The 27429-nt window shown below is 45.5% G+C and overlaps 1 protein-coding gene across 1 annotated transcript in view; it reads right to left on the minus strand.

The window, feature by feature from the left end:
- The window catches only part of COG5 (component of oligomeric golgi complex 5), a 1241975-nt gene that overhangs the window by 26945 nt on the left and 1187601 nt on the right, over nucleotides 1-27429 (minus strand). The window contains exons 16-17 of the mRNA XM_086929720.1: nucleotides 13973-14035; nucleotides 5586-5689 (exon numbers count right to left, since the gene is read on the minus strand). Coding sequence (XP_086785846.1) covers nucleotides 5586-5689; nucleotides 13973-14035 — 167 coding nt within the window. The remainder of the gene's footprint in view (nucleotides 1-5585; nucleotides 5690-13972; nucleotides 14036-27429) is intronic.

Consider the following 27429-nt stretch of genomic DNA (forward strand, 5'->3'; position numbering starts at 1 on the left):
CCCAATCGGAGCCAAACAGGCCTTCCAGACACCTATTGCATAGACATCAAGAAAGAGAATGGGAATCACTTTAAGGTGGGTGGGTCTGGGCTTTGTTGATGTTGCAGCATGACATAGGTCTGGCGCAGGCAGACACTGGCGATTGGCATCAGGGACGGACCCATCAGGGACGGACCCAGCAGAGACGTTCCTGAAGTCTTGGTCGGCATGGGTGCAACCAGGAATAGCATTGTCCCCAGGCTGGAGTGGAGCTATGGCCAGCACTAGCAATGAACAGGAAGGAGGCCCAACGGGGTCAGACACTACTGGGAGGGGCTGGGTGGCAGAAGTGTGACTGTCCCCCAAGGCTCTGTGGGCTCCGGAGACACTCCAAAAGTAGATGGCATTGCTTTGAAGAGTTGCAACATGTCCTTCTTAAAGGTCTCTATTGGCTGACGGGTCGTCAACAGAGCGGGCAATTCTGGGTGCACCAGGACCAGCCTCGGACAGGCTCAGAAGATGAAGGTGGGATAATTCCATTTTGCCTTCTTGCGCTTGTGGTGTGATTTGGCCTTACCGAAGGACCTGGATTGCAAACAAGTTTTGGGATTGGAGCGGTTCCTCTACATGCATTACTATCACATTATGTACAAATCTGTAAGCCCTGCTGAAGTATGGAAGCCTTACTACTCTAACAAGTAAAATTAAGGGTCAATATGTTGAATGTCTTGATCAGCTGAGAGTAATAACCAGTTAAGAATAACAGTTTAGAGTAACAGGGATCAACACCGAAGATAGAAGCAGTTTTAGACGCATAAGCCCGCACAGAGGGTCTTTTTAGAGTAGCTCAGTAGAATTAACCAACTCGGTTTATTTATTTTATAGTGTAAATCACACAAAATTGTAAACTATAAACATGCACATAGATGTTCAGTAACAGCTAAAACAAAAATAAATGTAAAAACATTAAAAACCTTGCATGAAAACAACAAGTGACACTGACGAAAACCTCTACTAAAACCCATAACCTGGAATGTGGCTGTCCCTCAGTCCGATTTCCTAAAGGCAAAGCAGTTCATTACCTTCACAGATAGCCGATCCCTAGTGGGTGCATCATTACCTGTGAGGAGTGGCGTGTGCCTGCATTTGCTATACGCCTATGGGGAGCTCTAACAAGAGTGATTCACATGTCAGCAGATGCTCTGTTCCAGGTGGGAATGGGTGACATGTCAGCAGAATGTATGTGTAAATAACCTTCCTGGAATGGTGTCTGTAAAAGCCACTTCCTGGTTTTGCACGTACAGTAATTTGTTCACCTAAATTCTTGAGACTGCCAAGAAGCAGGCGCTTGAGCAGGTAATTTAGAATTTCTATGTTGGAATATTATCAAGATTTAATGTGGATAATTACACCTGCGCTAGAAACATTCGGGAGTTCTTTTCTTTATTCTGTTTTCCTTGAGAAGGTGGATGCCTGTAATTTAGCTCTCCTTTACCTAGTAGATCTGTACTGCAAAATACCTGTTAATGGCCTCTCCCCTCCTCTTGTGGAGCTGAAAATATGAGAGACTGTGCATTACATTACCATCTGAAAATGAGCTCATAAAAACAGTACACCATATTTCATTCTTTGTGCGCACATTCCACCCTGTGCTCATATAGGGGTAATACTTCAACCTATGAACTGACTACTGTGGTGTACATTATGACATACCACAAGTATCTTTTATGAAAATTTAAACCATGAAGCATATATTGAACTTAATTTTGACACATACAGTCAATGATGCACTTCATATGCAATGTGGATCAGAATTGAGGCTAAGTTATGGCTCGGGTTGCTTTCCGAGGTGTGATATTGGACTCTCCATATAAGTATTTTTTAAGGGTGACAAGTGCTGAATCCTTTCTTTATATCTATTGTGCGTTCCTGGAAAAATCAGTTGACTCTTTTCGACGTCTGTTTGTAGTTGTAAGTAAAACTAATCAGGTCTTCATCAGGGCAGAAATGGATCCTTCGCATTGAGATATCTCCACTCGTCTGGAGTCCTATATAGTGCCATAACAGTGTTCCTCTTCCAAAGACCAAGTGTTTTCGAGCTTGAGATGCTCTGAACCATCCCATGTTTCTTCCTGATTGATTTTCAGGGAAGGTGGGTGAATCCTGCTCAACAGGGTCATTGCTCTGACTTGTGTGTGACCCTTCCCTTCTGGGTCTCATCTTCCAGGCCCTCTACAGTGTCTACTCCAGTCTTGCTAAGACTTACACTCTATCTGTTCTCATCTTTATACCATAGGCACTTCAATTGGAATTAGCGGTATGCAGTCAGTGAGTCAGTGGGAGCCTGCGTAAATGACACAGTGTTTGGTTGAAGAGGTCATAAACGCTGGCACCTGCGTCCAAATGACATCAAGGTGAAAAGGAGCCTGCCTTGCTCTCATGCATCACTACAGGCTGAGGTAGGGAGCCCACATGTGCTCTGGCACATCTGCTGTTACTGTATTAGTTATTTCCCATGTGGCGTGAGAAGATCTCGCCACGAGGAACGTCAGGTTACATCTTCTTAATGCGAAACTTGCAGAAAAAAACTTGCGTTCCATCTACTCAGTCATTTTAGACTCGCTTCTAGAAGTATCACATAAAAGAGAAAGGGCATGTTTTTGCTGAAATTCAGGGTAGAGCCATTTGCCTCCCTGCCAGCAGACTGCATATGTTGATTTTGGTCTGTCCTACACTAATGTGATCACGTCCATTAAAAACTTGTTGAAGGGCTAGATGATTCTATAGATTCAGACTTATTTGATAACATTTCAGTGAATAAATTCTATTTGGTTTCACCAGTGGTAGTGGCTAATGAAGGTTTTTGTCACTCCCTTCATCACGGAGTCAAAGAAGACTGTCATTTGATGTGGTTGAACTGATGAAGCAGGGTATTTCAGCATAGGTAAAGTGTCAACACCATTTCTAATCTGTAGGGCTAAAAACAAACCCTGAAGTCTGTCAAAGGGAGCTGGTGATTCTGGCCCATAAATCTGCTTCACTGGACCTTCATTGTCTGGAAAGACTCTAGAAATGTTCTTGGCTATTTTTATAAACAAATGTCTACGAGGAGAGGGCAAAATGGCTGGACCAGGATTTGCCTGCATGAATGCTGGCACATCATGTTTCAGCTGTAAACTGTTTGTAAATCTTCTTAAGGAGGCAAAGTCTTTTTTTCTCAATTTGACTTAAGAAGTCTGCTGGTGGTGAAAAGGTTGGAAGTATCACGTCAATGTCACAAGGACTAAAGTCTTCAGGGTTTGTCACAGTAAAACCTGGACCTAAGAAGAAACTGCCTCCATGATCACAGGTGAGGTTGAAGTCTTTGGTACAAACAAAACACCAATGGCACTTGAGGTCATGTTTGCTTTTCAATAAGAAGAGAGAGCTCACCCTTTGTGTTTTTTAGGTCGAGTCTGCACACAGTGCGCTCGCACTGCCGCTTGGCGACAATCTGTTGCATTAAAAAAAAAAAAAAAATCTAAAAAGGGGCTTTTAGCTCACCCATTACTTGCCATTCACTAGCATCATTATCACTCTTCTTTGCTGCCTTCTAATTCGGCAGTGCGTGTGTTGCGAGAACTTTGAAAGCGGGGCAGGGCCAGGCTATTTCCTGAAGGTGCCGAAACCAGTTGTTATGGTCGGAGGCGCAGGCCAAGTTCACGCCCGCCTGCTTATGCGTGCTGGACTAGGATTGGATTTCTATTGAGCACTACTTTGGATAGGGCATAGGTGGCTATGACATTAGAGCAGTACATTCTTTGTGCCTGTCTTTTTCCTGTGCAAAGTCGTTTTAAGTAAGCACTGAAGTTTATCCTAAGCATCCTCTTTCAGGTCCTTTTCCTGTCCTTTATAGCCTTTCTATAAAACTGTCAACAAGATGAGGCCAACTGTCTGTCACTAGTTCTCAAATAATTTTCTAAATCCGTGTCTGCTCATAAGCTGTTGTTATCAAACCAGAGTAGATGGCAAGGAAAAGATCATAAAATTGTTGCCGTTAAGGCAAAGCTCACTGAGCGACAAACACCACCAAAGGCAGAAAGGATATCAGCATCATCAGACCCCTCCTGAAGGCACAAGTCAAAAATTATAGAACATAAGGCTGTTAGATTTCTATGGAGGGTCTCTAGGTAAATTCGTGCCCACTACTGCAAGACACAAAAGAAAAAGATAGTGAGATTGAGAGGAATTATTTTCTAAATTGTATAGGAAAGAAAGAACAACTCTATGAAAAGTCAGAATTCATTTATAGCAAAATTCCTTACGGAATCAGGGAAAGTAAGAATAATGCTATCAAGGCGTTGGCTGATATTAACAAGCGATGAACATCAGAGGAATGAAATTGATAATATACTATCAATAACACTGACTAAAAAACAGTATCCATAAAAGACATGGTGGAGAGAAAGGAGGAAAATTGGTTGTTACATATAAGAAATGCAAGGCATGTGCTGATGTGGATTTATCATATTTAAAAATAGGCGTAAGACAATATGCAATTTGCTAAATAATTACATGTGCCAGTGAATAAGTACTGGATGAGCTTTAATGTCCTTGTAAATTGAATAGAAAAGTATTCGAAAATATGAGTGTTACACAGCAAAATTATTTCTCATACCCCATGCCGAGACATGTCTATGAAATACATCCAGTTGAGGCAAACACTTTGAATTTGTAGGAATAGATCACATAGCACTGAAGTAAGAGGCAGATGATTAGACTCCAGGTTCAAACATTACAACCCACAGGACACACCTTACATGCATTACATGCAAAAATTCATGCTCACCTAGACTAGAAGCCTAGTCTTTAAAAATAAATAGAACATCAGATTGAAATGAATTATTGGACATCACAAAGACTTATGACAGTTGTACAAACAATCAAAAAAGGGCCGAAGGAGAGAAATGATTGTTTTCCAATAACATGGTTTGTGTTCTTAATGTGGAGACATAAAAAAGTATGATCCTTATATAGACTCCACAAGATTTGAAAAAGTAGGATTTATATATAGACTCCACAAAAAAGAAAAAAAGGATGCTATACCCCAGCAGTCACCTGTGCTAAGGCTAGAAAGCATGAACTGTGTACCAACAGAGACAATGATATAAGTGGAAAGATAGGACTGAAATAACTATGACCAAGAACTGTGGTCTTCCTGCTTTAAACATTTTTTGCACTATGAGCTAATGGTCTGAATACATTTATATAGAGTGCTGCCCATTTTTTAAATCTGAGTGGTAACCATTTGGAATTCCCTCCATATAGCTGTATACCATGGTGCATAGGAATGGGAACAAGTTGATGTGCAGCGCTCTACACAATTCCTTAATAAATAGCTAAATAAATATACTAGGTATATGTAACTTGTTTCTAGGTCACCACGACTCCTACATGCTTACCTCAGCAATCAGTAAAAAAAATAGTCAATTAAGTGTGACCTTTTGTGTTTTATTGTACAATTTATTTACGTTGTGTACTAGCTTGTGTATGCCATGCTCCTTCTTTATTGTGTTTAATCACTATGATATGTTTTAGCTACTTCTGGATAAAGTTAACTTTCTTACCCTGAAAAATCTTCTTGGTGCATTGTGATAATGATTGCCTCTACCGAGTCAGCAACAGAATTTAGTAAAGGCTGCACCGCACTTCCCATTAGCAAATGGATAACCTGAAAAGAAATACACGAAAGGAGTCAAACATATTTGGGGGGGGGATGTCGAATAATACTAAATTAACAAAGACTACATACAAACACGAAATCAGAGCAAGCTTGTAGGTGGGAAAGAGTTGGTAGGAGTAAGGCAGTTAACACAAGCTGGGCTGAACAAAAAAAAAGTGCAAAAACAATGAAACCTGCATTCTTTTCACTATCCGATGCTCCCAACCATTTAGCTATCTATACAAATACTTCAAACCGCATAGAACCTCTTAATTATGCAGGAAGAACTGTTCAGGAATGCAATTTCGGCCACGTTAGTGGTACAATCAGTGAGTGTCAGAGTATGGAACTGGGGCCGTATTACAGATAACAGCACCAGCGCTAACTGTCGCTGTGCGCCCGATGGCATAACAGAGGATCGGTCTGTAATGCTGTTGTGATGTTGGCGCAGACTTTGTACTCTGTGTTTATGTGCGTTTGCGTCTGTGCACATATTGTATCAGCGCACAGACGCAAACGCACATAAACACAGACATACTCGGGTGCACAGCGACAATTAGCGCTGGCGCAGTCATCTGTAAAAGGGCCCCTGGTGTGCTCACCTGCACTGAAACTGCAGTGCTAAATCATATACTATAACAGTAACGTAAATCCGATCTGGAACCACTGACCTAACACTAACCCTGATCCTAAACCCAACCTTTAACTTTAACCCCACCACAGCCCAGGTTGTAGCCCAAACACTAAACCTAGGCCCTGAACCAAATGAAGGGAACTATCTCAAGCTGTGTTGGACCAGCGGCCTCGACTCTAAATGTAGCGTAATACTTCGTAGTCTGCAATTGTAAATGAGCATAAAAGGCAAGGATTTTATAACAGGGCACACAGACATACAACACACATATTTTGCCTTCCTTGACACTGATAAGGCGCACAACATTCGAACATATTTAAACAAAAATAAATAAACCAAAAGTGTTTACGACTCTCAACACTTATGGTGATTTTTTATTTATCTCAACATTATCACCACAGTCCCAACCGTTAGACAAGGGGCTATATTACAAAGCTTTGTACTGGGGGGACAAGTCAAAAAAGAACAATATGCGGAAAAAATGCATAAGAAAACCAATTAATAGGCAGAGCAGTGTCGAACAGGAAAAGTCTCTTAACTCCATAGAGGGTTGAATTTGGAGCAGCGGTGACTCTCAGACTATGCACATGCTGGAAATACTTTGGGATGAGTTTATGGGAGATGAAACATTGGATTATGTTGGGAGGAGAGCTCTTTCCCAGTTGAGGGCGGTGGTGTGAGGGAGCTGATGGACTACAATCACCCATGTGTACTGTTTGAACCTTTCCTTTGATTTCTCAGTTTTTTTCATTCCCCTTTGGGTCCTTTGTGTGTAATGTGTTGTGTTCAAATGATGGATGGAATGCTGAACAAGTCAAACATTCACCCCCAGTCACAGACCTGTGTTTAATCCATTGATGTTTTGCTCACTACGCCACCCCTGTTTGGACTCAGCCATATGCAAATCAGTCTGGGGCCGGCTCCCCATATGAGGGCTAATACACTGAAACCGGTACCAGAATGCTTGTTTCCGGTCCAGGGAGGACTTGGCCTAGCAGTTCGGGCTGGACTGTTCCCATGAGGAGCAGGGTCAAGACTGATTTGCATATGGGTTGAAACTGGAATGGCAATGTGAGCTAACAAAGCGATGGATTAAGGTCCAGATCTTTGTACTGAGGGTGAATTTTTCTTTTTGCATATGTCACCCCGAGTGGCACGGGTCTGCATAGACATGGGTCCCGTGCTCACCATGCCACTAGAGTCAAGCTAGCCTTGCTGATGAAGAGTGATACCCCGAACGAGCATGTTTGTTTACGGTCCAGGGAGGACCTGTCTAGGTAGTTTGGGTAGACTGTTCCCACGAGATGCAGGGTAAAGACTAATTTGCATATGGATTGGTCCAAACTTGAATGGCCTGGTGAGCAAATATACAATGGATTTAGGCCCAGATCTCTGTACTGGGGTTGAATGTTTGACATTATTCAGCATTCTGTCCATTAATTGTTCTTTTTGCTCTTAGTTCACTAAAAGCATGGTCATCAGGGCAGGATCAGGTTCTTTCTCACTTCATACTTAAAAACTCTCACTTTTAATAGACATATTACTAAAGTATGATGGAGTAACGCGTGTAGTCATTTACAGAAAGCGCATTTTCCATTGAATTGACCACAACATTTCCAACTGACATCCAGTTTTACTGATAAAACTATGTAAGCCTACAAACAATGTTTGGAAATCGGGTTTCAGCAAATATTTATAATTTGCACATCACCATGTAAAGTGTTCTGATCCTATTAAAATCTTTGTTTCTATTCCACTTATGAATGTCAGAAAAGTGCCTCCCTAACTGCTGATATATTTTGAAATATTTGTACTGTTCATATACAAGCTGTTGGACCCGGCCCATTAGGCAGGTTCATCCCTAGACTTTTTGCGTTTTCCTAGCCTATTTATGGAACCTGGTGTTGGTGATTTTAGGCCTCTGCGCACTTTTTCACTGTGGTACAGTGTAAAGTGCATGAGCTCTCTGTATGTGTGGTGAGTGACCTGCCCTCCCATAGGAATGAATGGGGAGTATGTATGCCCATGGTAGTTCCTGGTGTGTGGGGAGTGCAGGGGCGAGTTTGGTATGTATCAACTCGTGAGAGTGAATGCTGCAAAATGATGTATGCAACGTGACTGTGTCTAGTCTAGAAGTCCTACTTTTGGAAGTTGGCATATTTGTGTAGGTTGTTGCTAGCGTGTGATTGGCTGGTGAGCCTGGCCCAGAGTGCATGGGCCTGCTTGTGGATTGACTGTCTGGTTTGAGGATGACAGGGGCTGGAGAGCCCAGGAGGTTGTCTGAGTCAGCCCATGGATGAAAGGCAGCATCTGCTGCCAGGGAAGTGGGAGGAGATGGCACCTGATAGTGAAGGGCTGTTCCTGTGTAACTACAAAGCTGGCTCCACCTCCCGCTGGGCGACTGACACCTCTGTCCCTGATACTGAAGGGGACTTCCCTCTAAACCAGTCCAGCTGGTTCTCACACTGCCTGCTTCAAAGGACTTCAAAGGACTTCAAAGGTTTTGCACTGTATAAGAAGGGGTTGCATCCCCTTCCAAATTGTTCTTGTTTTCAACTTGAATCTGCCAGGGGCATGCTGCTGCTGGGGCTCAGGGGAATCCCTGGGCTCTGCCCAGCTCCTGGACATCTGATGGACTGCTGGGGGACTCTTCCTGGCTGTCCCCCTGTCTGGCTGCATCTTTAAGGACTTTTGCTGGACTTCTTGAGCATTCTGTGGACCCTTCTTGCTGTAGGGGTCTGCTCTGGGGACCTTTGGCGCCTGGGAGCGCTGTGCTGGGATCCTAGCGCTTGAGAGCGCTCCTGGCTGCATTTCGAGCATTTCGTTGCACGCATTTTGCGTGAGGATTGGCGGGTGCCACCCCGCTTATTGGATTATTTACATTGCGAGTGCCCACCTCGCTTATCTGTACTTTTATTTTATTTCGGTATTACCGATATTTTAAATGCCTCCCCGCCTGCCTGCCTAAAGGAGAAGGGCCGCTGCGCTGCCCGCAGCGACCCGGAAGTGGATGGCCGGCCGGCCAATCCCAGCGCGGCCGGCCGGAAGTCCCGCCCCCGCAGCCCGGGTGCCGAGGAATGGCGACCGCGAGGCGAGGGGAGAGAGAGGAGAAGAGTGATGGCCGCCGGCTTACTGGGCTCCCGTGAGCGGAGGGAGCCCTGCAGCGAGAGGAGAGCAGCCGAGAACGTCTGAGCGGGCCGGCGGGGCTCCGTGGTAGAAGAGGAGCCCCGCGCTGGCCAGAAGAAGGAGCCGCCGCCCGGATGAGCCCCGCAGAGGAGAGCCCGGTGAGTCTGGGCTGGGGCTGGGCAGAATGGAGCAGGGGAGGGGCGCCAGGACACATTGTCGGTGTCCGCCCCCCCCCGCAGTAGCGCGAGATCACGCTGCTTGTTGTCTGAAGCCATGAGGGCTTCAAGGGCGGCCCCGGTTGGCAGTGGGTCGCACCAACGCGAGTAGGAAGCCATGAAGGCTTCATGGGCGGCCCCGGTTAGCAGTGGGTCGCCCCAACGTGCACGGAGCAAGGAGAGGCTCCCCGCCCCCATTTTTCGTATTTAGAGCCCTGAGAGGCTCTGGGGGCAGTTTGAGAAATTAGAGTCCCCCGTAGGGGACTCCAACGTGAACGGCGCAGAGTCAGGGCGGCCCCAGTTGGCAGCGGGTCGCCCCAACGTTGTCCAGAGCCAGGAGAAGGCTCGAAGGGGCATTGTTTGCAGAGCCTGAGGGCTCCAACGTTTGGCCACAGTGTTTGTTTTAGAGCCTGTGTGGCTCCAGCATGGCGCAGTTTGCGCCCAAGGGTCAGTGAGGACCCTGTCGCAGTTTATTATATTGCGATGCCCAGGTGCCCAGCACTTTGTGGGCACCTGCCACGTTTAGGCTTTTTGTACTTTGGACTGGCGCTGCATGGCAGCGCGCCCTGACATTGGACCCAGGGCATCTTTGCCCCATCAAGGCCGGTTGGCCTAGGGACTGCCACAGGTGGTGGCTTATGTAGTGTTGGCGCAATGTGCTTTCTATGCTTTTAATAGAAATTGCCTACTGTGTGTTTTTGCGCTATTGACTTATGTTATGGCACCTCTGAATGTTTATGCATTATGTGTCTTCCTTTCCATGCGCTGCACCTCTGAATGGTTAGTCATCATGTGTCTTCATGCGCTGCACCTCTGAATGTTTAGTCATCATGTGTCTTCTTGCGCTGCACCCCTGAATGTATTTTATGGCATCATGTGCTCTATTCTTACTCCTCTGAATGTAGGTTATTGCATCATGGGTAATGTGTCCTTTTCCTAGACCCCTAAATGCTGAGTGATACTTAGGTGGTTGTCTTTTCTACTCCTCTGAATGTAGGTTTATTGCATCATGAGTAATGTATTCTTTCTTAGACCCCTAATGCTGTGTGATACGTAGGTGGTTCTTCTTTCTTAGTACAGGTGGTCCTAGTAAGGTCCTGGTTCCTGTTACCAGTGGTTACTGGTGGTTATCTTTGATTATTATTTTATGTTACATTTATTCTTCATTCTAGAAGTGATTTTAGATTCTACACTTTATCTAGAAGTTCTATATCTGATTTTGACAGGCGCCCATGAGGCCCTGTCTTGTGTACATAATCCCTGTGAATATTGCCCGTGCCAGTTGGCACCATGTATATGTGTGATTTTATCTGGTGTGTTTTTACAATACAAAAGTTATTTTTATAATAACCTTGTGTGGAGTCTCTTTTGTGGTGTGCCTAGTATGTTGTTGCTGTTGTGCGCTGGCGCAAATGCTTTACACATTGCCTCCGAGTTTAGCCTTACTGCTTGAGCCAAGCTACCAAGGGGGTGAGCAGAGGTTATCTTGGCGTGTGACTTCCTTGCCCTGACTAGAATGGTGGTTTCTGCCTGGCTATGGCGTCAGCCTTAGCCTACCAGAAATAGCCAGTTCTAACACAAGCTATTTAAATGATGTGTGTTAGGAAAAAGTGACATCCTTAAGCCTATCCTTTTTACACTTCCTGTGCCACAGCCCAAGTGTCAGACATTTCACTTTACAAAATGCTCTAACTTTGCATTCTGAGAAAGAAAAATAAACACCAATCTCCAGGATAAAATAAACAGCAAATTTTAAGACGATATAAGCTGACATTTGACTTCTGTCTTTGAAGGTACAGCAAATGTGGCCAGATTTAAAGGCATCTTTATTCCTCAATCACTTTCTGAATGAAGAGAACACATGTTCTTTGCTAGTTGTATTGTATTGTATATTGGATTTATATAGCGCTTATCACCCAGGGGTTTCTAAGCGCTTGCCTTGGGAACCCGTCCTGGCTTTTTCCCTGTGAGATAGCCCCTACAGGGCATCCCCAAGGTGAAAGCCAGGCATCCCGTTGCGGGGGGCCGTTGTGGAGATTAAGCAAGTTTAATGCCCAGAGTTGCAGAGTGTGAACCCATGATTAGGTCAGGCGCCGAAGCGAGAATTATCGAGTCCGTGGACATTTGAGCTCAAGACCCTGCCGCGTCGGGAATTGAACCCTGGTCCCAGGTCTGACCTCTGCTTCAGGGTCTGCCTGCTCTAACCAGTGAGCCACACTTCTCCACTAGTTCACGCTCTCTAACTAGAACGGGTCAGTAGGCACTAAAAATAACTTGCCCTGATGAAATCTGAGTCGCCAAAGAGAGTGGATGAGTAGATTTTTGGAGGTCTGTGCATGATTAACTTTGTTCATATTACCTGCTCAGCGGAGGCATGTCTGTTGCAGAGCTGAATGGTGCACTCATCATGATCACACTGTCACGTCTTCTCCAACATCATGGAACGGAGTTGGCAGCCTCATTCAGATCACTGAGGTGATTAGCATGCAGGCCTGAATGGCCATGCATCCTCTTGAGCAGTTGCAGCCTCTGACGTTTGAGGCAGATCTTTGTTTTGGTGGTGACAAAATCTCCATGTACAATACACCAGATGTCCGGCAGTGGAAGCACCAGTCCTTTGGGCAAGCTGCAGGGAATTCCAAATAGTGTACTACTTTTCTGGCTTCAGTTCCTTCATAACATTCGGGGAGACTGAAAGATCCCTTGGGCCATTGCATGCTTCACTTTTATTGGCTGTAGCCACCTTCTGGGACTCTACACACCTGGGACATGTGCTGGGTTACTCCTGGACAGCGTTTCCTCCTACAGGGTATCGTACTTTCTTTCCTGCTCTAAGATGGCAAAAAAACATCTATGTGTTAAGCAGATCCACAGCTTCTCCAGCAAGATGTGCACTTCAGGTGATGTCCCCTCATCTCAGGGAGACAGTCTGTCAAGCACACACAGCAGATCTTGGAGTACACTGTAGAGCACTACTCTTCCTTAGTCAAGACGTACATGGCACTGTAAACATTGGGGAGGTTAGGAGCCTATTTTATAGAGACAGGGAATGTGGATCCACTGTCTCAGACTTTAGAATCCGTTTGAGTTGGTTCCCTTTCAAAAGTCATTTTCAGGCTGCTCCAAGAAACAGATTTGTGCAAAGTCATGATGTCTCTTACAGCAGGTAGGTAGCAAATTGGGCTGGCACCAAGCAGGAGTAACTAAAACATGGGCACAATGAAATGTGAGTTCTGTGCACCTGGCTGTCTAGGCCGAGTACTGCATATAGCTCCGGACAAAAATGGTTCCACGCAAAGTTGCATATGGCAATACTGAATTACTAAAACAGGGTTGGCACATTCCCACTTTTTACAGCATACAAACAAGTGTAGCAGACATCAGTCCATTTGTGAATACCTATTTTTGTCACATACCCCAAGTGGATGTAGGGTAGAGATTTTGCCAGTCCTGAAGATGCCACGGATCCATTCTTGGTCATTAAGGCGTGAAACATCTTGACCCTACAACACTCACTTTGAGGACCATAGATCACAATCGACAGCACTCTCCCCTGCTTTTATCCCGGTCAGTAGGACCACTCTATTAAAAGTGAATTTATACCACTTTGTACCGTACACTCACTACATCCTCATTCATCATTATGGCAAAACCAGAAGATCGCCGACAAACAGGCCCCCCTGCTGTTCACGTTGGGCATTGCAGCCCTGGCCCAGAGAGGGGCAAGCCCAATGATGAAGCATGACACCCATCCGGGTGTGTGAGGGCTTTATCTTCTGATCATTAGGATCCCCCTCCTTCTGTAGAGTTCCAACCTTTATTTTTATTTCGCTATAGGAGTCATGCATGACTATGGTTAGGTGGGAGCACAGGTACGGGACCTTTATTAGCTCCTGTCCCCCCTATTTTGACTAACTAATATTCCTGTCCCAATACAACATGTCGACAGCATTAATATTACAGAACAAATCATAAACGAGACACATGCATGCACAGCAGACCGCACCAGCAACCTGTAGGGAACTCGTACCATACCAGCGAATCATTAGATCACAAAGAAGAGTTGCTAAAGTTTGTTGGAAATCTTGCCAACATGTAACTCTACACAACACACAGTAAATTAACTAGTACTGATTTTTTTTTTTTAAGTAAATAAATGACGGGAACACCAGTTGTAGCATGTGTCAAAACCACGTGCCAGATACATTTAAGTCAACCTCATTGTTAACTGCTTGTGAGCAGATACTTTAATTTAAGTTACTATCCAGTACAAGAGATATTGTGGATGATTTCTTGTGAGCATATACTTTAATTTACCTTCAGAGCCGCACTGATCGTTTGTTCAGCCACTGCCGGGAATGAACTTTGACTCGACACCACCTGAAAGCATTGGAAAATTACAATTTGTGAATAAAATTACAACAGTTGCATAGATCAAAAAAACAACCTGGTGGCTCTCAGAAAGAGATGTCAGAATGTACCGAAATGATAAGCGCGACCCCCCCTGTAGAGAAAATATAATTTCTTAATACCTGAGAATGGGCTCAGAGCCTGCCCTTTGAGTAGAGGCCATAGTGTATGTGCACTCAGCAGGTGCCTGTCTTGTTCTTAATGTGGAGACACACATACAGCCCTCTTTCTAGCCCAACATTTACATACAGCCGTCCAACATGTGGATTCATGACCTTGTGTTGTGGGTGACCCAGCCTGAGATCACTTCTTCCATAATCATGATAGGAGCCCACCTTCGTTATTGCTTCTTTGGTATCCTCAAACATGGATAGATAGTAAAGTACATATAATTGCATTAATTTAGAAAGTAATTCATGTTCCAAAAAATATTTAAAATAGTAGACCAATTTCCCAGATAATCCCCCTAGTTGCTCAACTCCGACATTCATCAAACTTATAAACACACATTTTATTGTGAGCTGATTCATGTTGCATGTCTCTCGGAAAGGCACCAAATAGATATCCTACATGTTCACCAAAAATATGCCAGTGCTGGCTGGTATCAGTATAGATATGAGCCTTCTTTGAAGGTTCATAGACATACAGTAGCATGGATTTGAGCTTCAAAATATTTATTTTGAGGATGCGGAGAGCTGCCCAGTGGCTCATGGTAGCATCACCTGAATTCTGAGGGACCCACATTTGTAAGAATCCTTTGGATCTACAATAGGGAACAGAATTACTTGCGACGGGCCAACAAAGTATGATTTCTCAGATCAGTAATCAGTAATGATCTCTTTTTTGAGGGCGCCATTCTAGTCCCAGAAAAGCGGTGCCTGAATTTGATTCTCTCATTCTCTTTTAAGGGATGACAAGAGAAAGAACAGCATAGGTGCAGGGGGCTCGAGATACCTATACTTCCGTGTGCCAGAACTATCGGTTAGGGATGTATGTCTGGTAACACACCATTAATGCCTTCAGGGACAGCACACTTCTAAAAGAAACGCATGCTCTCCTGGTGGACACATTGAAAGGCTGCCTATGTCATGCAGTCTTAAAGTTTGGGAAAATGCTTCTTTGTTAACAGAGAAGGCCACGGTAACAAACAGATATTGAATGTTGCATCAATAAAAGATGAGCCAATATGAATTAATTCCTTCCTTAATTCAACTGCAACAACTTTTCTGGGCAAAGAAGTAGTGTGCATGGCTAATGAAGAGTGCCTCACATAAAATGGCCGAATTTCTAATGCTACAACTAAATTTGTATTTCTACGGCCCTCAATCAATTCCCGTTTTCAGAGAGAAAAGTAGACATAAGGTCTAAATCAGGGAAAATATTTACGGAAGATCTAGATTACTTTGCAGGTCTCCGGTCGTTTTTATACTTCACGGAAGGAGGGGGACATGTGCACGCAGGGTTAGCAGCTTCCCAGGGCTCTGTGCCTTGATGACTGTACGGGAAAGTTTGAGGGGAGAGGGCCATGCTGATTCCCAGGGATGTGGTTATAACATTAAAGGCTGGAACAAACTTTCCATAGACTTCCAATCACCTTCAAGCTCCTCACACACGCCTACAAAGCCCTACACGGCGCGGGACCTGCATACCTCAATGACCCCTCGCATTCCACATACCCACCATAGACCTCCACTCCGCCCTGATGGCCCTGGCTACCGTCCCATGTATACGCAAGACCACAGCCAGAGGAAGATCCTTCTCCACTCTTACAGAAAAGACTTGGAACATCCTGCCTCTCCACCTCAGGCAATCACAGTCACTGCCTCAATTCAGGAAGGACCTTAAGACATGGCTCTTTGACAGAATCAAAGCGCCTTCGACGGACCTGCAGCTCTCATTCCCCCGCCCCCAGCGCCTTGAGACCCTTACTGGTGATTGATTGATTGATCATAGCATCCGGAGACTGACAAAAAAGGCCTCCACTCCTCTCTTTGATGAAGAGCAAGATGGTGCTTCCAGCCTTAAGGAGCTGCAGAGCTGTATAGCTGGATTTGTAACATGCCACCGAACACTGGGGACAGAACAATATAGGAGATATGTAGTGCATTCAAGGAGGCACCCAGGACTGCACCCATTGCTCAGTTGACATATGCCAAAGGCCAGTGGCTGCGCAGGGATTGTAGTGATCGGATTAGGCATGTGTCCGCAAGCAGCAGCTGGACTCCCAAAGACAGAGCAGGGACAGGACACAACAACAACACAGCTTTGCCTGCTCTGTCACACCTTAGATTGCAGCTTAATGGCATACTAGTGCTGGAGAAGACCTGGAGAAATCAGTGTTCTGCTGGAAAGGAGGCCTAGCCAAAAAAGGGTAAGTGTGTGCCCCATGGACAATTTTCTTTTACCCAAGCCTCAACATCAAAAGGTGCATAGGACAATACTCTTATCAATGAGGATTCAATTGCTAGCTTGACTAGGTGAGAGGGGCTTCGTGCTTACTGGAGGACATGTACTGAAATATTGATTGCGCTGAGGCCTAAATAACTGCAATGGAGACAGAGTTTGACTGTGACTTCTAGGATCTCAGGGACAGAGCTTAAATGTACAACTCTGAAGACCAAAATTAGCTACAGCGGAGATCTTTAAGTTGGGCAACATGAGGTCAATGTCAAAATCTTCCAATTTCAGGACTGTACAGTAACTTTGGTATATCAAATGGAAGACAGACTCAAGAACCTGGAAAATGCGAACAAAAAGCTTCTAATAAGAGGATGATTGGGTGAGCCATGATTGTGGAAAATGAGGATCTGAAGGTACAAATAGAAACATATTTATCCACAGAAATCTGCCTGGCTGAAGCACTAGGCCATGTGAGTTTGTGTAAAGCCTTTCAACAGTAAGCAAGAGGTGTTAAGAGCAGGGAGAAGGAAAGAGGTTCTCACTTGACTTTGTTGCATGATGGGACTTTTAGAAAATGGGTTTTGAGGAAGAAGGAGATACATCCTCTATACACACCCAGGCAAATGCAGCTGATAATTCTGTAGAAGTCATAGGGCTAAATGTCTTACCCTATTTTCCCACTTCTCTCTCTCTCACACAGACACAAACACATCGCTCTCTCTGGACCTCATTCTCCATTTCAACTCACCACCTTCACCTCAATTATCTCTTGCGACTTCTTTAATTGTAGATCTCTCTACCTCACTGTCTCTTCCTCTTTTTTCGATCTCACAACTGTGTCTAACTCTGTATCACTCTCACCTCTTTCTCCATTTTACGTATGACCCAACTACCCGTTTTTGTTCTACACCACATTTCTCTTTCTACACTTCACTTCTCTCTCTATGACTCTCTCTTCCCTACTACTCTTTACCTGACCATTTTTCCTATATCTCTTCTCATTTTGCTTTTGCTTGTAGCTCTTTGTATTTCCTCAAGATTCTCCACATTACTTTCTGTACCTCTCTTTAATTCATCTATATTTTTACATTACATCCTTCAACCTTACCCCTTGGGCACTGTACTCCTCTGCCTCTCTATATATCTCCTTCTCATTTCCTCTATCCTTTTCTATCTCTACCTCACTCTAAACCCTTACTTATTTCTCTACCTACATTTTCCTCTTTATGTCTTTTTATCTTTCCTTCTGGTTACCTCACCTTTCTCTACATACGTCATCTCTCCCTAACTCACATAACTTTCTATTGTATCTTTACTGCATTCTGCTTATACTTCTCACCTCTCGCTATACCATTCTCTTTATGCTTCTGTTCTTCTCTGGTATCTTGCCCTGCAAAATGTCTTTACTCAGCAGGTTCACAGACAACTGTGTAGCCACAGAAGAGCACATCGAGGACAAGAGGGATAAGGCTGGGGCCCCGGGAGGGATGAAGAGAAAATTATCAGATTTTAACCAATAAAATTGTGAAAATCCTCAGAGAAACAAAAGGAGATACCCTCAAATCCATTTGGGACAGGGTGCAATATTTCAAAGCAATAAAGGTCCCTCCTTCAAATATACAGTATCACTCTCACCACCTTATTTGGATGCGTAATCAAAACAAATTAGTATCAAAGCAAAGACACAATTCCAAAAAACGTCAGAAGAGCACTGCACTATGTATCAACAAGGCAAAACATCACTTTAAAAATATCAGATTTTATTATAAAACAAGCATTTACAATGCAATGGTTTCGCCTTTGGAAAAGTTAGAGGTATTGGCATTGTAAATGACAAAATTTGTATTTATGTGTTGGTTTTGAAAACAGATAAATAAATGGCATTGTCATTCACATTGCCATTAGCTTAATCTCTCGCAAATGTGAGACCTATTGCATTTGCACCCACACATACACACAGAGCCACACACAAACACAGCCAGCCGCACACACAGAGCCAGCCGCACACACACACACACACACAGAGCCAGACGCGCACACACAGAGCCAGCCACGCACACACACAGCCAGCCGCACACACACAGCCAGCCGCACACACACAGCCAGCCAGCCGCGCACACACACACAGAGCCAGCCAGCTGCGCACACACACACAGAGCCAGCCAGCCGCACACACACACACACACACACACACAGCCAGCCGCACACACACACATAGCCAGCCGCACACACACACATAGCCAGCCGCACACACACACAGCAAGCCGCACACACAGAGCCAGCCAGCCGCACACACAGAGCCAGCCGCACACACACACACACACACACACACAGAGCCAGCCGCACACACACACAGAGCCAGCCGCACACACACACACAGAGCCAGCCGCACACACACAGAGCCAGCCGCACACACACATAGCCAGCTGCACACACACACACATAGCCAGCTGCGCACACACACACACACACACAATCAATATTTTGGCACAGCCCCAATGCAAAATCTAATTTGTTAAATGTTGTAATGTACTCATGATAGACCTGAAACATAGGTGAGGTCTTAAGATCTGATGTCACTTCCTTTGAAGTCACATTCAATGTCACATGCTGAATGTCACGCTTCTGCCTAACTTGGAGAGTCCCCCCTTGTAAGCACTATTTTATTGAATTTCTCATACTGCATACACACAGAGCCAGCCGCACACACACACACGCAGAGCCAGCAGCACACACACACACAGAGCCAGCCGCACACACACACACAGAGCCAGCTGCGCGCACACACACACACACAGAGCCAGCCACACACACACACACACACACACACAGACACACATAGCCAGCTGCACACACACACACACACACACACACACACACACACACACACACACACACACACACACACACACACACACACACACACACACACACACACAGAGCCAGTCGCACACACACACACAGAGCCAGCCAAGGCTGCAAAGAAGATAAAAAGTAACTGGGTAATATAAAGGAGGTACAGGAATATGAGTAGTAGAGATTGAAAAGGTGTGTGGCACGTGAAGAGGTCTGGCAACAGGTTATGAGGTAAAAAGGCTGAGTGGGTGTTAAGGAATGGGTGGGATCTGCAGAGTGGGAATGAAAATTGTCAGGGGTGGAAGAAAGAAGCCCAAGCTGGGGTTCAGGATGAAGGGAAGAATAGCAAGCGACACAGATGGCAAGGAGCAGCATTAGCACTCCATGTGACCTCACACTGGACAACCGGACAGAAACCGCAAGATTTCCAGCCCACAGATTTACATATTCTGAGCACTAATGCACCCATCACTGGAGAGACTAAATTGCATGCATCCTAGCATCAGAGCGCAGAGAGCAATGGGGAGGGGCAAATGGAGCAAAGAGGCGGGAGATATTACCTGTAGCAATGGAGAAGGGGGGGGTTTATGGGAGTGAGTGCTACCTGTAATCCTTGGGCCTGCTTAGTGCATTCTTCCTGGTTCAGACTGGTGGCGAGTGAATGTGTACTACAAAGGCGCCGGGATACCGGATACAGTAACTAAAGGTTCGCCTCCAGAGTTATTTTACCATTATTATTACTCCCTGAGATTTAGCTGGCACACAAAGATCTTTGCAGCAGGTGCCTTAACCCCAAACGAAATTCTTAAACACAGACATTGAAACCCATTAAGCAGGACGGATTTACTGCCATGTTTCTCCTTGTTGCCAATTTTTTGGTGGCAGGCTTTAAAATAAATAAATGCATGAGTTGAAGCCCAGAATTTGTGTTGGGGTTAAATCAATATTTTGGCACAGCCCCAATGCAAAATCTAATTTGTTAAATGTTGTAATGTACTCATGATAGACCTGAAACATAGGTGAGGTCTTAAGATCTGATGTCACTTCCTTTGAAGTCACATTCAATGTTACATGCTGAATGTCACGCTTCTGCCTAACTTGGAGAGTCCCCCCTTGTAAGCACTATTTTATTGAATTTCTCATACTGCATACACACAGAGCCAGCCGCACACACACACACGCAGAGCCAGCAGCACACACACACACAGAGCCAGCCGCACACACACACACAGAGCCAGCTGCGCGCACACACACACACACACAGAGCCAGCCACACACACACACACACACAGACACACATAGCCAGCTGCACACACACACACACCCACACACACACACACACACACACACAGAGCCAGTCGCGCACACACACACAGAGCCAGCCAAGGCTGCAAAGAAGATAAAAAGTAACTGGGTAATATAAAGGAGGTACAGGAATATGAGTAGTAGAGATTGAAAAGGTGTGTGGCACGTGAAGAGGTCTGGCAACAGGTTATGAGGTAAAAAGGCTGAGTGGGTGTTAAGGAATGGGTGGGATCTGCAGAGTGGGAATGAAAATTGTCAGGGGTGGAAGAAAGAAGCCCAAGCTGGGGTTCAGGATGAAGGGAAGAATAGCAAGCGACACAGATGGCAAGGAGCAGCATTAGCACTCCATGTGACCTCACACTGGACAACCGGACAGAAACCGCAAGATTTCCAGCCCACAGATTTACATATTCTGAGCACTAATGCACCCATCACTGGAGAGACTAAATTGCATGCATCCTAGCATCAGAGCGCAGAGAGCAATGGGGAGGGGCAAATGGAGCAAAGAGGCGGGAGATATTACCTGTAGCAATGGAGGAGGGGGGGGTTTATGGGAGTGAGTGCTGGCTGTAATCCTTGGGCCTGCTTAGTGCATGCTTCCTGGTTCAGACTGGTGGCGAGTGAATGTGTACTACAAAGGCGCCGGGATACCGGATACAGTAACTAAAGGTTCGCCTCCAGAGTTATTTTACCATTATTATTACTCCCTGAGATTTAGCTGGCACACAAAGATCTTTGCAGCAGGTGCCTTAACCCCAAACGAAATTCTTAAACACAGACATTGAAACCCATTAAGCAGGACGGATTTACTGCCATGTTTCTCCTTGTTACCAATTTTTTGGTGGCAGGCTTTAAAATAAATAAATGCATGAGTTGAAGCCCAGAATTTGTGTTGGGGTTAAATCAATATTTTGGCACAGCCCCAATGCAAAATCTAATTTGTTAAATGTTGTAATGTACTCATGATAGACCTGAAACATAGGTGAGGTCTTAAGATCTGATGTCACTTCCTTTGAAGTCACATTCAATGTCACATGCTGAATGTCACGCTTCTGCCTAACTTGGAGAGTCCCCCCTTGTAAGCACTATTTTATTGAATTTCTCATACTGCATACACACAGAGCCAGCCGCACACACACACACGCAGAGCCAGCAGCACACACACACACGCAGAGCCAGCAGCACACACACACACAGAGCCAGCCGCACACACACACACAGAGCCAGCTGCGCGCACACACACACACACACAGAGCCAGCCACACACACACACACACACACACACACACACAGACACACATAGCCAGCTGCACACACACACACACACACCCACACACACACACACACACACACACACACAGAGCCAGTCGCACACACACACACAGAGCCAGCCAAGGCTGCAAAGAAGATAAAAAGTAACTGGGTAATATAAAGGAGGTACAGGAATATGAGTAGTAGAGATTGAAAAGGTGTGTGGCACGTGAAGAGGTCTGGCAACAGGTTATGAGGTAAAAAGGCTGAGTGGGTGTTAAGGAATGGGTGGGATCTGCAGAGTGGGAATGAAAATTGTCAGGGGTGGAAGAAAGAAGCCCAAGCTGGGGTTCAGGATGAAGGGAAGAATAGCAAGCGACACAGATGGCAAGGAGCAGCATTAGCACTCCATGTGACCTCACACTGGACAACCGGACAGAAACCGCAAGATTTCCAGCCCACAGATTTACATATTCTGAGCACTAATGCACCCATCACTGGAGAGACTAAATTGCATGCATCCTAGCATCAGAGCGCAGAGAGCAATGGGGAGGGGCAAATGGAGCAAAGAGGCGGGAGATATTACCTGTAGCAATGGAGGAGGGGGGGGTTTATGGGAGTGAGTGCTGGCTGTAATCCTTGGGCCTGCTTAGTGCATTCTTCCTGGTTCAGACTGGTGGCGAGTGAATGTGTACTACAAAGGCGCCGGGATACCGGATACAGTAACTAAAGGTTCGCCTCCAGAGTTATTTTACCATTATTATTACTCCCTGAGATTTAGCTGGCACACAAAGATCTTTGCAGCAGGTGCCTTAACCCCAAACGAAATTCTTAAACACAGACATTGAAACCCATTAAGCAGGACGGATTTACTGCCATGTTTCTCCTTGTTGCCAATTTTTTGGTGGCAGGCTTTAAAATAAATAAATGCATGAGTTGAAGCCCAGAATTTGTGTTGGGGTTAAATCAATATTTTGGCACAGCCCCAATGCAAAATCTAATTTGTTAAATGTTGTAATGTACTCATGATAGACCTGAAACATAGGTGAGGTCTTAAGATCTGATGTCACTTCCTTTGAAGTCACATTCAATGTTACATGCTGAATGTCACGCTTCTGCCTAACTTGGAGAGTCCCCCCTTGTAAGCACTATTTTATTGAATTTCTCATACTGCATACACACAGAGCCAGCCGCACACACACACACGCAGAGCCAGCAGCACACACACACACAGAGCCAGCCGCACACACACACACAGAGCCAGCTGCGCGCACACACACACACACACAGAGCCAGCCCCACACACACACACACACACACACACAGACACACATAGCCAGCTGCACACACACACACACACACACACACACACACACACACACACACAGAGCCAGTCGCGCACACACACACAGAGCCAGCCAAGGCTGCAAAGAAGATAAAAAGTAACTGGGTAATATAAAGGAGGTACAGGAATATGAGTAGTAGAGATTGAAAAGGTGTGTGGCACGTGAAGAGGTCTGGCAACAGGTTATGAGGTAAAAAGGCTGAGTGGGTGTTAAGGAATGGGTGGGATCTGCAGAGTGGGAATGAAAATTGTCAGGGGTGGAAGAAAGAAGCCCAAGCTGGGGTTCAGGATGAAGGGAAGAATAGCAAGCGACACAGATGGCAAGGAGCAGCATTAGCACTCCATGTGACCTCACACTGGACAACCGGACAGAAACCGCAAGATTTCCAGCCCACAGATTTACATATTCTGAGCACTAATGCACCCATCACTGGAGAGACTAAATTGCATGCATCCTAGCATCAGAGCGCAGAGAGCAATGGGGAGGGGCAAATGGAGCAAAGAGGCGGGAGATATTACCTGTAGCAATGGAGGAGGGGGGGTTTATGGGAGTGAGTGCTGGCTGTAATCCTTGGGCCTGCTTAGTGCATGCTTCCTGGTTCAGACTGGTGGCGAGTGAATGTGTACTACAAAGGCGCCGGGATACCGGATACAGTAACTAAAGGTTCGCCTCCAGAGTTATTTTACCATTATTATTACTCCCTGAGATTTAGCTGGCACACAAAGATCTTTGCAGCAGGTGCCTTAACCCCAAACGAAATTCTTAAACACAGACATTGAAACCCATTAAGCAGGACGGATTTACTGCCATGTTGCTCCTTGTTGCCAATTTTTTGGTGGCAGGCTTTAAAATAAATAAATGCATGAGTTGAAGCCCAGAATTTGTGTTGGGGTTAAATCAATATTTTGGCACAGCCCCAATGCAAAATCTAATTTGTTAAATGTTGTAATGTACTCATGATAGACCTGAAACATAGGTGAGGTCTTAAGATCTGATGTCACTTCCTTTGAAGTCAAGTAATCAAAAGGAGACTAGCTATGAGTAGGGTTGGTATGATATTTATATTATAAAAATCATGGTGACTCAGTTAAGTTTTGTCAATGGGGGGTGGCACCTGTTGGGTGTCTTTAGAAAGCCCTCACCCACCAACCTAGTTGGTGGCATGCTTCATCATCGGGCCCACCCAGTGACACCTAGCGTGTCCCGGGTGTGCTACGACGCCTGGTTACAGCGGAGCAGGTATGTCACTGTGTGTGCGGTGAAGGTGGTGAGATAGTGAATTTAAAACGGCTTGGCGGGGGTCCCAGTCCTCGAGAAACTTTATTAATTGGGCCTCCGTCAGCGGTTAAAAATAAGGCTGATGGACGTTGGGGGCGAGTTACGACCTCCCACGTCCTTTAGAGTGTCAACATGTTTCAGCCAGTGCCTTATCAATATGCTGGCTTTCTTCAGGACTAAAAATAGGGTGTGATTTAAAATTTAAAAACTAGTGGGTGTGTAGTGTGGACTATGTGTCTACACGCCCTAAAGTGTATCTAACTGTGAGAGGGGGGGATTCCCTTCTCAAGATCACCTGTACAATTAACATAAAGGACAAAGACAAAACATACAGAGGAAAAAGAGTCACTAGAAGATATAGGTCATATATATCATGGCAGCCGGCTTAATAGCGATGAGGTGCAGGCTATAAGCGGCTCAAGTGTTATGGTATTGGTGGTACCATTATGGTGGGAGATCGCACTACAACTTCGTGGTGAAGTGGTTAAAAAAAACGGAGTATTGCAACAATGGTGAAAGACAGTGAAAACAATGAGGAGTAAGGCTTCTTGCTTACGCTAGTTTTAAGGTGTATCCTCTTCAAGGTTAGTAGAGGTGGCAAGGGGTAGGCCCTAGGGGGGAGATAAAGGGTAGACCACTGGAGTTAAGGACCCTGTAGGGAGAAAAGAGCGGTAGCGCTTACCCATGGTCGAGGCGGTAGTGACTGTATACTCACAGGACTTCTGGTCAGCGCCGGCTTTGGACCTATTGTGCCTCCTTCGTCAAACCGGTAAGGTATGGCCTGTGCTGCTGGTTTATATACTGAGGCTGATTGGTGGCAACGAGCGCACCTGGAGAATAGGGGGAATGGTGGAAAGACTCGTATTTGCAGAGTCATTATCGTGCCCAGGTGAGTGCCGGTACTGCCGCGTTGGGACGCGGTGTAGTGTGCAATGTATGCACATGCGCGGTGTGGTTATGGCATTCTGCGCATGCGCGGTAGAGACGAGTTATTGCGCATGCGTGTACTGAGAGCGGTATCTGTCGGACTTCAATCGATGTGCGCTGCGGGCAACTGCTTTAATGCACGTATACACATGATAGTGGCTATATTAATTGGTTCCTTATGATAAAGGCGCCCCTTAAATTAGTGGGATTGAGAATTCACTATTCAGGCAAAGCCAATGGGTGAGGCAACAAGTTATGAAATATCCAGATTAATCTGAAGGGCAAGGAGACCCAGCATCTAGGGCCATCAGACTCAGGGGGTTGGTCAATTAATAGGGGACAGATAGATGAACCCTGGAATCACAAGGGGGTCAAGGGATTCCAAGGGATCTAAGGCCACAAGGCTCAGGGGTTTGTACAGAAGGTTTTGTACAGAGAACAGAGGAGGGATAGATGGGCTCTGGACTTACAGATAGGTCAAGGAGTTCCAGGGGATTGCATCGTTCAAACCCTGTGTTGCAGTGGAGAGGCGGTATATCCATCTCTGCTCTTTACTGAGTAGTTTCTTGTCATTGTTGATAGGACTTACAGGGATTTGCTCAATGACTGTCCAGGTAAAGTCATTGGGTGTGTGGTGGTGGATGATGAAAGGGTTAGTCAGTTTACTGATGTTTTTCTTACATCGCATAGTGCTACGATGCTCAGTGATCCTGGTTCTGACCTTACGTGTGGTCATCCCCACGTATCTGAGGCCACACGTGCATGTGATTAAATAAATCACATTCTGTGAGTTGCAAATGGTGTGGCTCCTTTGGGACCAGATCTTGTTGGGTTCGAGGTCTAAGGTTTTGGTGTGCGATGTAAGATGACGCACACTACAGTCGTTGCAGGGGTAGTGTCCTGTGACCCTAGGCATGCCCCATGCATTAAGTATTGTGTTCTCCGGTGGTTGTGGTGGTGGTTTAGGTCGGGTGCTGACTAGTTGGTCTCGCAGGTTATGGCACCTCTTGTACGCGAACCTAGGGGGTTCCCAGTTCCTGTGTCCCGAATTGATAATTTTCCAATGTTTCTTGATTATTTTTGTAACCTCATTGGAGGCAGTATTATAAGTGGTGACACATGTAGTTGGTTGTTCCTCATCTTCTTTGACGATGTCTTCAAGGAGTGCTTCTCGGTTTTGGTTCCTGGCCCTCTTCTGTGTTTTTTTAATGATGGCTTTTGGATAACCGCGGTTGCCTAGTTTAGTGGCTAGGTCTGCTGATTGGGATTTGTAGTCATTCACATTCGTGCAGTTTCTTCTGATACGGAGAAACTGGCCATAAGGTAAGTTTTCTCTGAGGGGGCGAGGGTGGAAACTGGTGCAATGAAGTAATGAATTCCTCGCTGTGGGTTTGTAATAAGTGGTGGTTACAAGGGTTCCGTCTTTAGCTGTGATTTCCAGGTCTAGGAAGGGGAGTTGGTGGTTGCTGGCTGTGCTTGTGAAATTCAGATATGGGTCTTTACTGTTTAGCCAGTTTAGAAAGTTGTCTAGCTCGTTCTGTGTGCCTTGCCATATTACCAGTATATCATCAATATACCTGTGCCACTTCAGGATATGATGTCTGAACGGGTTGGATTCCGCTGTGATGTTAGTGCTTTCGAAATGATGTACATACAATCCAGCCACACTCGGCGCGAAAACACTGCCTATGGATGTGCCGTTTGTTTGTAGGTAAAAAGTGCCGTCGTATTCAAAATAATTTTCTTTGAGCGCGAGGGTTGCACAGGCCAGTACAAAGCTCCTTGGGGTATGGTACGGCCAGGGAGAGTTTTCCAGGATGTCATGCAGCACCTGTAAGGTGGCGTCTTGGGGAAGGCTAGTGTAAAGGCTTTCCACATCAAGCCCTACCAGCAGCTGGTTGTCGGGGTCAAAGGCAATGTTGTTGATAACCTGCAGCAGGTGTTTGGTGTCCTTTATGTAGGTGAGGGTCTGTTGTACCAGGGGGTTCAGAAAGAAGTCAC

This window comes from Lissotriton vulgaris, chromosome 1_1 (assembly GCF_964263255.1).
Source record: "Lissotriton vulgaris chromosome 1_1, aLisVul1.2, whole genome shotgun sequence".
In the NCBI taxonomy this organism is placed as follows: Eukaryota; Metazoa; Chordata; class Amphibia; order Caudata; family Salamandridae; genus Lissotriton; species Lissotriton vulgaris.